Below are 12,639 nucleotides of genomic sequence, written 5' to 3' on the forward strand. Positions count from 1 at the left end.
TGTGTTTATCTGAATCTATGTGCAAAGTCTGCTCTTTTTTACCATCTATTGCTTTACATTCTCTACTTTCCAACTATACATGTGCTATCCACTCTAAATGCTGAGAGTCAGAGAAGCAGACAAGTAACTAGAATCTGGTCAGTTTCTACAAGAATTTTAAAATAAAGAATATTTCTGACAAGCTTCACATTTAATATGTAAAATAATTTAATTTGCCTCCCATAACTCCTGGCTCTTTAAATTGAGTGTGGAAAATGCCAAGTTAATAATCTCATCGCGTATGGACATTTCCACTAAAACAAATATAAGCTAATTTTGTCCATACCTGTTTTTATCTGACAACTCTTTCCTTCCCAGGTGAAATATCAGTTTCTTTAGAAGACGACGAGGATGCTCCAGGAGATCCACTACTTTTTATGTCACGTGTCAGACCAGTTCAACTAGGTATAGTATGATGGTGCAGAGACCACAAACTAAAAAGCAGCATTGCTGTCAAAGTACTTTCTGATAGCTTGAATGCGACATTGTTCCATTTCTCATCAGCATAGCTATAAAACAGCCACACTTGTGCACCATTTCATTCCCAATTTTAGTGCTCAGCAGTCCCGTGCTTCGCTAGATACTGTCCACCACACACGATGTGCCTCCTGCTTGACCACTGTTCACACTCGAAACGCATCTCTTGCTATAGTATAATCAAATTAACCACATTCATTTTGTTCAGTGCCAAATGGTAGCGTGTGATACACAACTCAACTTGTAATTTCTCTCCAACTCATGTAAATTTCTGCTTAAGGCAGCATGAGTGAATGGCCTGAGCCAGGAGAGAGATGCCAGGGTCAGACCTCTCCCACTGAGTAATCCCAATTTGCAATGGGCTTCACAGCAAATGTGTGCTCTCTCCAACCCAGGGGTGGTGAGCCAAGCTTCAGCCCAACCAAGGCTACAACAACTCATCTGGAAACTGCACTACTCTAGCAGTTTTGCTCCTCCCATTTCTGCCATGCTCTCTGTGCCCCAGCATACATCCCAGTCCCCCAATCCAGTCACAACTTTCACTAGAGAATAAACTCCAAGGTGCGATATTCAGAGAGAAAATAAAGCCCCAGCTAAACTTACAGGTTTTAGAGTGCAAACTACACTCCTTTTGTCCAGCCTAACAAGAAATTAAGGAAGAGACAAGAAATTTACACGCAACTGCATACATATATATAAAAACAAAACTTTTCCTACTGTATCTGAATCAAAGTTTACAGGAATTGTCTGTGTTATTCATCAGTGCTCTTGAAACACACTGCCAAACAGATTTGTTTGACCTGCTAAAACACTTTAATTCTGGGAAAGCTGCTTTCTACAAAGCCAGCAAAATAACTTAAATTGCATGGGCTCTCAAGTATGTATTGATACAGAGAAGTCTTCTCTAGCACTTCTCTTAGTTTTTAGATTTCAGGTACTATTTCAAACAGCACTGAAAAAAATATTGAGCCCTTCATACCTATATTGCTTAGTATTTTGGTTTCATTTTAGCAGATTGCTCGCTTTTTTCATGTTGAAGAAACTTAGGAAAATGTCAAATATGGCATAAAGACATCTTTTGGATCAGAAAATTCTGGTACCCTGTCTTAATGATTTTGTCAGTCATTTTAAACAAACTTGAGCTAATATACAGTTGAGACATAAAATCGTACAGTGACTATAACCACCCTGTCTTAAAGCTGTGCTTATGGGTAAAATATTTTGATTCACAAGATTTTTAAAGGGAAGGAGGAACAAACCTAGCAACCATTATCCACTCTGCTCTACCTGCTCTGTATATGGAAGAATGAATGAGCAATCCAAACTGATGTTCACAACTGAAAGTGAGTGAGCTCAGTATTAAATGAATTTATTAATGACTTACACAAGAAATACAGAAACTGTTTCCCTCTCAGACTAACATACTACTGTATGGCTTTGACTGAGAAATGCAGAGCCAGTGGAGGAAGCACCTTTTATTCTTCTTCTGGGGTTTTTCTCCCCCGTCTCCTTGGTGCTCTCCGGCAGTGAAGAACGAACCCATGTGGAAACACAGATAGTTGAAATGCTCCCAGTACTACTGAGCACAGACTACATCAAGCTTATCTGATGCTGGCAGTTGTCAACCATGGTGATTCCTATGGTTGCATTCACCTGTAAACAAGCACTATCCCTCAGGAAGAAGTGAAGAAAGCATAATTGATATGTCACCTGAAAATTACCCTTCTCAACAACACGTCAGTCGGCTGACTGCTGGAGAGTTCCAATTAACACAGGACCAACAGGAAAAATATTGGTATCTCAGCACAGTTTTTACCACTAAAATGAGATGAGCAAAGAATTCCTGTATCTAGGACAAGTTTGTCCCCAGACAGGTTATTATACACAAGCATGCTCTACTACAGCTGTATGTGCAAGCAAAGGTCAGATATTTTTGCCGTCAAACAAAGCCCAGTGACTATAAAGTACCCACCCCCATAGCTTGGCTTGCCCTTTTAGAATAAGACACTTGCAACGGCTTTTATCACTTCGGCATAGCTGCAGAAAACAGAGCCAGTTACTGTGCACTTTCCTGTTTGTTCTCTTTGATTAAGCACTGGGGCTGGTTTTAAAAGAGTTTTTTTTTTATTGTTTTGGTTTTTTTTTTGTAAAGATTTGGAAAATACGTGAGAAACAACTTTGCAAACTAATTTGATAATCAAAATTAAGTCCTTAAGCAAATTCTTAATTATAAATAATTTTTTAAAAACTGCAAGAGATTGTATTTCAGTGGTTTCAGTAATTGCATGGCATCTCCTCTTATCTCTTAATATTAAAAAAAAAAAGGTTGGAGACTGGAAAAAGTAAAAAAAAAAAAATCTTACTGCGGAGTAAGATAACTCAATTTTTAATTTTTATTCAAAAACAAACAAACAGCAACAACAACAAAAAAAAAAAACACACAACCTTTTGATCATTGAAACCTTAATGTTTATAGTGGTCCATACTGAGAAAGGGAGAGGTTCAGGAGAGCTGGCCTCAGTATCACACAAATGTTCTTGGGTAACTCAAGGCAGAAGCCTCCATTCCTCTGCTCCCCCCAAAAGGGGTGCTTTGTTCAGAGTTAAGAATCAGATTCTTCAGCTCCTTACAGTTTGATGTTCTGCATGTGTGCAAAACCAGAAGCATGAGATGAATGCAGAAAGTTAAGTCTTTATGCTAGTGGCCAACTTGTTATTGTGCTAATAATACAGCATAAATACAACAGAAAGTTGGCAAATTAATACCCAATACCTTGATTTTAATGTCACCTCTGCTCCATCTTTGGAGAGAAAACTTGTTAGGAACCAACATGCTTCATTCTCATTCTCTCTGTCCTTTCCTTTCCTTTCCCCACCCCACCTACCTAATGCAGGAAACCCGTGTCTGTCTCTCTCCCCTTCCCCACACGATGCAGGTAATCCACCGTCAGCAGTAGAGGCTTCTAAAACTCCGGCTTTTATTCCAACAGTAGCAAACGAAGGAGGAAAACACTGGACTGTTGATGAAGTCAGAGCTCTGATACACATATGGTCAGACAAAAATATCCAGCAACAACTGGAGGGGACAGTGAGAAATAAAAGAATATTTGAACATGTTGCTGCCAGACTTCGGAAGTTCGGGATTGTCAGGGACTGGAAGCAGTGCAGGACAAAATATAAAAATCTGAAACATGAATACAGGAGTGTAAAAAATGCCCAAGGCTCAGGGAGTACAAGTAAAAGTATGAAGTTTTTTAATGAACTGGATGCTATTCTGGGGCACAGCACCATGGAACAAGAAAGTAAATCAGATAATGAGGAAAGTGGGAGGCCTCCAGAATGGACAGAAGCAAAATCAGAGAAGGACTGCATAGGTAAGTACTTCAGCTACCCATATATCATTTACAGGTTTTGTTTTTTTCAGCATTACCGAGACCTTAAAAGAACCAAAGAAACCAAGCAGCTAGATTAACCAGTTTGCTGGGTGGGGTGGGTGGGGAACCCAGAACGAAAATTTATTGTTTTGTCCAGTAGTTTAATGAATATTGTTGTGTGATTGCCCCAGACTTTTTTTTTTTTTTTTTTTAATAGAACTGGAAAACAAAAAGAGAAAGATAAGAGGGAGATGTAGGGTAAGACAAAGATACGGAGAGACCATTCCAATCAAAGTCATATCTGAAGGGACTGTTCCTAGCCTAGATAAAAAATGGATCTGAGAGATGGTCAGACTGTTACTAGAAAAATGAAGACACTGAGCAAAAGAAGCCTGTACTTATACACATTAGTTAAAAATTAACATTTTAATTTGTCTTTCTCTTATAGTCCCCAACCTGCACTGCATAAGAGTTACTGTTTATTTATTTCTTTATGTACAGCCAGGAACAGGCCTATTGTTTAATAACAAAATTAAACTTTAAAGTGATTGTTACACAGTAAGAATCCTACACAGTGGGTATTATGGTGGCCAAGTGTAAGTCTAGAAGCCAGTAGGTTAATGAATGAAGTCAATGAAGAAAAATGTAACACAAAGATGAGTTTTTCTCTGCCCAAAAATTATGAAAGTGTTTTGGGGGAAGTTTCACTCTTCAGTAGCTGTTTGCAGACTCTTTACTTATGCATCTACTACTGACTGCTGGCATAAGGAGGATCCTAGGTTGGATGGCTCATTTGATTTGACACAGCACAGCTGTTGTTATGTAGTACACAAATGCGGTGCCCTGGTTAACATAGCATTATTTATGCAGAGATGCCTGGAGACACAGGTGAAGAGGACTCTGTTAGTAATATGTCAGAAGATCTACAGATTGCAGATATAAAGAAAGTTTCTGACTCAGGTAAACTGAAGTCTTCTATTTTATACAAATTCCTAAATTTAGTAAGCTCAGATGGATTTCCAAAACGAGCATGCATTGTAATGACAGAAAATGCAGAGGCCTAAAAACTTCTAAGGAGGAAATAACATAATAATGGTAACCATACTTAAAATAAATACAGGCATACATGTGCACATTCTCAGTGCTCTGCTAAATTTGGTAAAAACAGTCTTGTTAATAACATTTTTGAAGATTCAGGGTCCAAGACATAAAGAAGAAACTACTGATTTAAGCAAGTTGAGTGTAATGTATTATTGCATTTACTTTTACTTAAGCTGTAGGTCCCCAAGGAACAGAACTGTTCAGTCTCCTGTGCAAAGGTTAACACAGCATTCTCTTTTTCACAACATAATTAGATCAGTACTTAATATAATTCTGTAAACACTCATGTTAAGGTAGAAATTTCATTTCAGAGTATCACTCCCCATTTCTTGGTGGCTGCTAAAAAATGAAGGTCATATGCTCTTTACAAAGAAATGTTATGGCTTATGTCTGAAAGCGTAACTTTTGGGAGAAGTGGGAATTCAACGTTCAGCTAAAAGCATGTATGAAAGCTTGGAAGACTGACAGATGTCTCTCTCCATAGTAAAGAGCACCTCACGGTCTCCTTCTGTAGCGTGAGGTTGCTTGTGCTCGTAAATTAGGTGTAAAGGAGTACTGACAGAATTTTAAATGGTCAAATGTGAACCTGAAAGGTTTTAATGTCAAATTAAAAATCTTCTGACACGATGTTACTGTAAATACTTCTGCAGAGAATCTGGCAGCTCTGCATATAAGGAAAGAAACAGCTATGACCAGTAAGTAAAGACCTGGTTGATGATGAGAGGTAATCTGAGGTAGACTGGACAGTAGTGTTCTTGCCTCACCACTCAAGTATAATTACATTTATTAATCTAAATTTACTCACAAAGAAATACATAACTGGCCTTTTAGCAGATCACCATGAGCACAGAGGCATTCATTAGGGAAAAATAGGTTGTCATGGAAAGAGCATTTCCTACAGGGACTTCATTTTGAAAGAGACAAAATAGGTAAGAAATCATAACCTGCACTCTGTGGGATCCAGTTAAGACAATTTGTAAAATGCATCAAATTCCACTTCCTCCCATCAACAAGTAATCATACTACATGTATTTGAGCAATAGCAAAACACTGTAATAATACACAGATTCAGCAGCGACACTAAACTGTCATCTGGCATAGTTATCAGCTGCTTGCAGCTATGCAGTACTGTAACCGTTTTGGATCACAAGCTTCCAAATCAGTTACCGAAGAAAAAGTTAGCTGTATACTTCCAGTACAGTTTTGAGTACTCAGTTTTTACAATTTTAACATTATGTCAGAATATGCCTAGCTGTTCAATATCTGTAGTTTACAGTGGTTACCATTTCCCTTTTCAAATATATGTATTTAACAGCATTGTTTGTTTGTTTCTGGGTAATTGCAATTGCAGTACGATATTGTGGGCAAGGATTAAAATAGCAAGTGTTTCATGAAGTTTCTCTGGCTCAGCCTGCTCACTCAGAAGACTACTGTTTAAATTTCTGTGGGGAAAAAAAAAAGGGCAAAAACCAGCACTCCTTCTTAATAAGATGCAGTTTCAGCTTCCAAAATTATTTCCCTCATTCCCAAATGAACAGTACAGGCTCAAATCATTGTACCACAGGTGGTAAAGAACACTTAGACTTTTGTGTTTTTTATAGTAACATAATTGGGTATTATATAAAGCAGAGAACAGGTGCACACTTTTTACATTGCAGTATCATGGACACCCTTTATTCTCTAATGTGGTACATGCCTTTCTCTGATAATTCAAATTAATTTAAAGAAAGAAAATTGTTAAGAGATTGTATGTACCTTTGTATTCATAAATTCATTTGATGATAAATAGTGAAAAAGGCAATCAGGCAGAGATACCATGTTATGTGGGATCTTTGATGTCATTGCATTTTTTCACCTCTGCACAAATGTACTCACTACTTAAAGAGTAGGCAATGTGCACCTGAGAGGGAACAGAAAGAGGTAAATAAATCTTAAAAAAATAAAGATTAATAAATAACGTAAATAAATCTTAACATGTTCTCATACAGACTGCAATTTTATTAAAAGTTTCTCTCACAGCATTGTACTGGAGGAACTTTCTCAACAGACTGGCCAGCAGAGGGGGCAAGAGTATCGTATCAAAACCAGTTAGTTCTTGGCAAAAGCAGCTAGAGAAAGCCTAAGGTCACTGAATCTTCTCTTTCCTGCTAACACCTATCTAGATTAAATCAATCTGGAAATAAAACCTTATTTAGTCATTCTGACTGTTGTTTTACATTTCATGGGATCGTTTTTAAGGGCATCTTTCTGGAAATCTTTTTAGAAGAGCCTAATTGCTTCAGTTTGCATACATGGTGATCAGTCAATTCAAACTCCACACGTGTATGTTCCAAACATGTCAGACTTTGCAGCATCACCACAGACTGTGCACAGGTATTTAATTAAGTTTGAGGTATCTGATTAAATCTGAGGTACTGTGGGAAATGATAGTGGAGACAAAACAAAAACTCTAAGGAATGCTAGTAGCCCTAAGTTCTTAAAAACATCTACAGCAAGTGTTTTGTTCCCATCAAATTACTTTTCTTGTCATTATTCTTTACATTTTTTGGTGCCATGCATACTTTACTATATGTCTGTCTCAGGAGAAATTCAGAATAAGTTGTGACACTGCCAAGGTGCATTGCTAGGCAAAGGTTTTTGTTTTTTTTTAAATGGTTGTTTAAAGTTAGGATCTGAAGTCGGTACATACTCAGGCACTTATGTCGGCTTCTTTTGAATGTTGGCTGCTGTGTGCATGGAATTTTTAAAGGTACAGATATAAAATGAAAAGAGAATGTTTTAATACACATGCTCCAGGTATGAAGTAGATGTTTCAGAGAAGTGCAAAAGCAATGGTTCTTGATTATTTGCTGACTTAGCCCAAGTCATACTGAATCTGCAGTCACTCAGTTCAGAGTTGTCCACATCCAGTTTCACAGCTCTGCGTGGCAGAGCAACATGCCAATCTGCATGGCAGCAACTTTGCAGCCTGTTGGAGAGTTAACATAGGCCACGCATTGAAAAATCCTCCTCCCCCCTCCCCTTTCATACTATACATGACACACATAAGAGTAAGGATTAGGAGACAAATTACTGATCTTGCTTTGTGAGCCAGAATACGAGATTAATAGCAATAGTGAGCACGATGCCAAACAAGAACATAGCTCCTATCATTCCCAGGGAGTAAAGGAAAAGTATTGCTACAGCATTGCTCTGGTGGCCTTGTGAACAATGCTTCAAATACAAAGTAGAGATTAAGCATATTTGCTGGCAACTGTCTATAGCTTGACTAAACAATGTGGCTGGAGCCAATTTCTTTTATCCATGCCAGAAACTGTCAATGGTTTGTTCTGTTTGGCTCCCTCTTGCTCTCCTCATGCCCTCCCCCAAAACACTCAGACAAGTAGCTTAGAAAAAAAGCCAGGCTATCTACCCGCATTCTTGGCTCACCAGAAAAAAAAAAAGGGGGGGAAAAAAAGCACATGATGCTGGTCACATCATAAAGAACATCTGATGCAAACAAGTCCATATTGATTCGGTGGTAATTTTTAATAAAATGGCTATAGATTATGCGTTCTTGCTCAATGTTTCGCGGCAATATTCTTGAATGGACTGAGAACAGGCCGGGAGCCAGAAACTGCTGCCATTGATCCAGCGTGGCCTTCAGCCTGTAACCTCTGTACAGCGGTTTCCTCACCTGGAAATGAGGGCTGCAGAGACCACTTGCATCATCTGCCAGCCTGTCCCAGGGCACAGGGGTGGTGTTCTCTGTCAAACAAGAGAGGACCAATGGCCGAGGTGCTGAGCTCTCCTCCCCGTGACTCTCCTGCTGTCACGGCTGTCAGGGTGCCCAGAGCTCGGGCAGCGTTGATGTAAACCCTGCCGTAAGCTGCACTGGGGGTGATGCTCTGATGACAAGAATTTAGTACTTTGTCTCTATCAAGCAAGCAAGCAGTCCTGCAGATCAATCATCCAGGCAGAGCACCGTGATGTCAGTGAAAGGCCCCTTGTGCTCCAGCTGGGGCTAATTCCGTGACTCCTAACGTCAGTCACCTGAGAGCCCTGCAATAATTTCAGTGTGCATTGAAGCCCTTGTGAAAGTCACCATCTTCCCTGTTCTAACGCAAACAGGTTCACCTCTTACTACGTGAACCATCTTACAACCATGATCAGAGAACAATTCAGCTAATTCTAATCCAGGTTTTAATACCTTAAGGAGTGTGCACTTTCCATCCATAACCTTATGCTGAGCAGTTGTTACATGGTCTTCTGGATTTATTTTATAATTGCTTACACTAGGCTCGTAAGCCCACTGTTGCAGAAAGTGACAGTTTTCATTTATTTGGAGGTGAAATCTCTAACAATCGTTATTGTTACGGACATTCTCAAGTCAGTGATCCTACGGATACAATTTAGGAATGTTGTAGATGCCCCATCCCTGGAAATGTTTAAGGCCAAGCTGGCTGGGGCTTTGAGCAACCTGATCGAGTGGGTGGCATCCCTGCCCATGGCAGCGGGGCTGGAATTAGATAATCCTTTAGGTCCCATCCAATACAAACCATTCTATGATACTATGAACTTAAGGCCTATTTACTTAATAAGAGTTCTAATTCTTTTGGTGCAGAAATCCTTGAAGATGAGGACTTCAACAATTCCTCCTTGGCAGCTCTGGAAGCTACACAAATAAAGAAGGAGACAATTGACATAGGTAGGTGAAGATTGTAGCCTGATGGTTGTAACAGCACACTCTACTGGGAACTGCAGATTCCTAAGATTTTTATCTTACTCTCACACATTATACTTAAGCTAGTTCTAGGTTATAAAATCTGGTTTTGTTTGATTTCATAGTGTAAAGAATGTGTAAGCCTCTCCTTCCCCTTATTGATAAAAAGATCTTATTTCTCCTGACAACATACTTCCTATTTTGCTAGATGTGATAAATATGAATTTCATTGTGACAAAAATACTGTTCTTTTTCATACAAATCTACTAGAGAGGATGAACTGGAAGACTAAATAGCTGTCTTGTAAACACTGAACACTTTATGCCTTGTCTGTCTTTCAAACTATTTCATGACAGTTCATTTAATTTCAGACTATTCACTATCCAACAATTACCATAAATATTCTGCATTATTTTACATATAAAACTGAAATCAGAGCCTCAGCAATATGCAGAAGTTGTACGTTCAATGACAAGTATTCAGGAAATTTGTTTTACTAAAATCGTTTAGAATTGACATTAGAATACACTAGGGATAATAATCTTCTGGAATAACTGAACATAGAAACCGTGGATGGTCATGAAAAAAAGGCATTAGAGGAAATAACAATGACGTTGAAATCTATTGGCCTTACATCCTGGATCAAATTATACTCTTATGGTATTACTGTTTATACTCAGAAGTTAGTGGAAGGAATAAAAAATTCTCCTATAATGATTCTGTGAATGACAAATTCTTTGCCCTTTTACCCTTAAAGTTTCTACCATAAGAATATCTCTATTGTTTGCATCAGTATTTCTGTGATGCAGGCAAGGTGCTATCTTTTTGGCAATTGTGTTATTTAAAGTTGGGTGTTCAGACTCCCTGTCCAGCACAGTTTTTAGAACTGTTTACATAGGCTGGTTTTGATTATGGAAGATAACTGTAAAGGAGTATGACACTGAGGACAATATCAGAGTAATCACAGCAATGACACAGAAAACACAAATTCCATTAAGGATAAAGTGAGACTGTGTCCCTGAAAGCTCAGAGACATAGCAAGGTCACACCAATGCAAAGAAGAGTTCATACACAGTGACAGAATAAATGTCATGCAAATCAACTGACTGCCTTACACATCCAAATTTTCCCTGGTTTTGTCACATAATATCCATCTGAGGATAGCAGTCACCCTGGTCAGCAGTACACAAATGCCACTGCCAAAGGCAGAAAGATCAGAGAAGAAGCATGATTGAGAGAATGAACACCTGATGAAGGGAAAGCCATGGTTTTTGGACCATAATTCAAAAAACCAAAACAAACAAACAAACAAATCACTCGAGAGCCTAGGATCAGAACTATTGCTCCCTTCTGGTTCAAATCTGTATTTCCAAAAGCTGCAGATGCAAGAATTTTGTTAAGAGTTATGGGGAAAACTAATTATGAAATAGATCTTTATGAAAACTTTTTTTCTGTTAGCACCCCGATGATTTTACGATTATAAAAATGTAATTTCTGATTCTAAGTTTTCCATAGGTGTGACATTAATTCCTGCATATGGTTCGTGAAAAATATGTACCAAATATTTAAGATAAAGCACGTCATAAAGAAAATACGATTTCCAAATACTATTCTGCATAAATTAGCAAGCACCATTATAGAAAGTACATCAAATGAACACTAATTTACCAACAATCTCTTATTTCTAAGTATCTAAACCATCCACTCAGTTTTTCAAACATATAAGGAATATTTCTACCATTTCCTGAAAACTTCGTTGAACATACTAGGTCTGTGATATCCCCCACTGAAACTGTAAGAACTAATCTTTCTCCCCCTCCCAACACAACAAGTAATACCTCACAAATTGAACTTGCAGCCTCAAAGAAGTCCAAGCATGAGAAAGCAAGCCCAGAGTCAGCAGAGATAGGTTTTGATGTCCATAGATGGCTTCAAGAACTCGGAGGGCTCCTGTCCAACCAGTTTTATTTTTGAAGCTGTAGTTTTTATGCTGTGAAAGTGCAAAGCTCTTGTAGCCTCAGTTTTGCCAAGGAGGACAAAAATGGCATGTAGACATGTAGAAAAAGAACAGAATGATGTCTCTATCCTGTTAGCAATGAAATTTTGAAGAGAGCTCTGATGTGGGTAGAATAATAAATACTTCTCATGTAATCCCTGCTTTGTCATTTAAGCTGTATAGAATAGTTTCCGATTGAGCCATCCCTGCATGTAGAAAGTGCAATTTAGGCAATAAGATTTCCACAAAAGTTTTAACAAATTGTTTACTTTCCAATTTTTCTACTGCTTCTGTTATCTCCATCACATCAGCTCCCTATCAGAGGCTAGCCTTTCACTTCAAAATAAACAAACATGGTTACCTCCTAACTGGAGGCAAAAGCTTGCAACTTGCCCCACAAAACGGTGCATCAACTCCTTGTCTCCTTTCTGGAATCAGGGATAGATGCACCTCAGACTTGAAACCTACTACTGTAGCTTAGTAAAATGGACTCAAAACCACTTTTCTGTGGCAGAAGCCCCCCGCTCAGCAGTATGAAATGAAACTTTGGCAATGCCACTGCATGCAGGTCTGCGTAAAGGTGCCCGTGCCTGACGCTCCTCCTAATCACAACTGAATCTGCAGTTCCCAAACTTGGGAGCAGGACTTCTGGAGCAGTCCCTGCTCATTTTGTGGCAACGGCCAGGGAGCATGAATGACTCTGCCAGGGAAGGCGTGGCAGTTTGAGCCCTACTGGGTGTGAGGGAATCCCCAGGAGCATGCCCTTACAAATGGCACCCCATCGATGGACGGCACACCCGTGCCAGTCAATGTGCACAAACATGTTATGCAAATCTACTTACATGTGAGATGCAAACCTGCCACGTACGCCTACGTGCTCAGTCAGGTATTTTAATCTTCTGTGCAGCATCCACAGCTACCTTTGAGGAATGTGGGGGCAGGAAGAAAGAT

General features: G+C 39.0%; 2 protein-coding genes across 7 annotated transcripts in view; one reads left to right on the top strand and one right to left on the bottom strand.

The window, feature by feature from the left end:
- The window catches only part of PPAT (phosphoribosyl pyrophosphate amidotransferase), a 47,525-nt gene that overhangs the window by 22,801 nt on the left and 12,085 nt on the right, over positions 1–12,639 (bottom strand). The gene's annotated exons all lie outside the window — the stretch shown is intronic.
- Positions 1–12,639, top strand: part of PAICS (phosphoribosylaminoimidazole carboxylase and phosphoribosylaminoimidazolesuccinocarboxamide synthase) — a 38,319-nt gene that overhangs the window by 5,249 nt on the left and 20,431 nt on the right. For 2 of the 6 annotated variants that reach the window (XM_084517859.1, XM_084517858.1), the window contains 4 exons: positions 358–444; positions 3,410–3,889; positions 4,760–4,849; positions 9,594–9,677. In XM_084517859.1, coding sequence (XP_084373985.1) covers positions 358–444; positions 3,410–3,889; positions 4,760–4,849; positions 9,594–9,677 — 741 coding nt within the window. The remainder of the gene's footprint in view (positions 1–357; positions 445–3,409; positions 3,890–4,759; positions 4,850–9,593; positions 9,678–12,639) is intronic. The other 4 variants (XM_084517857.1, XM_084517861.1, XM_084517860.1 and 1 more) reach the window with 4 other exon arrangements.

This window comes from Aythya ferina (genome assembly GCF_964211825.1).
Source record: "Aythya ferina genome assembly, chromosome: 4".
Lineage (NCBI taxonomy): Eukaryota > Metazoa > Chordata > Aves > Anseriformes > Anatidae > Aythya > Aythya ferina.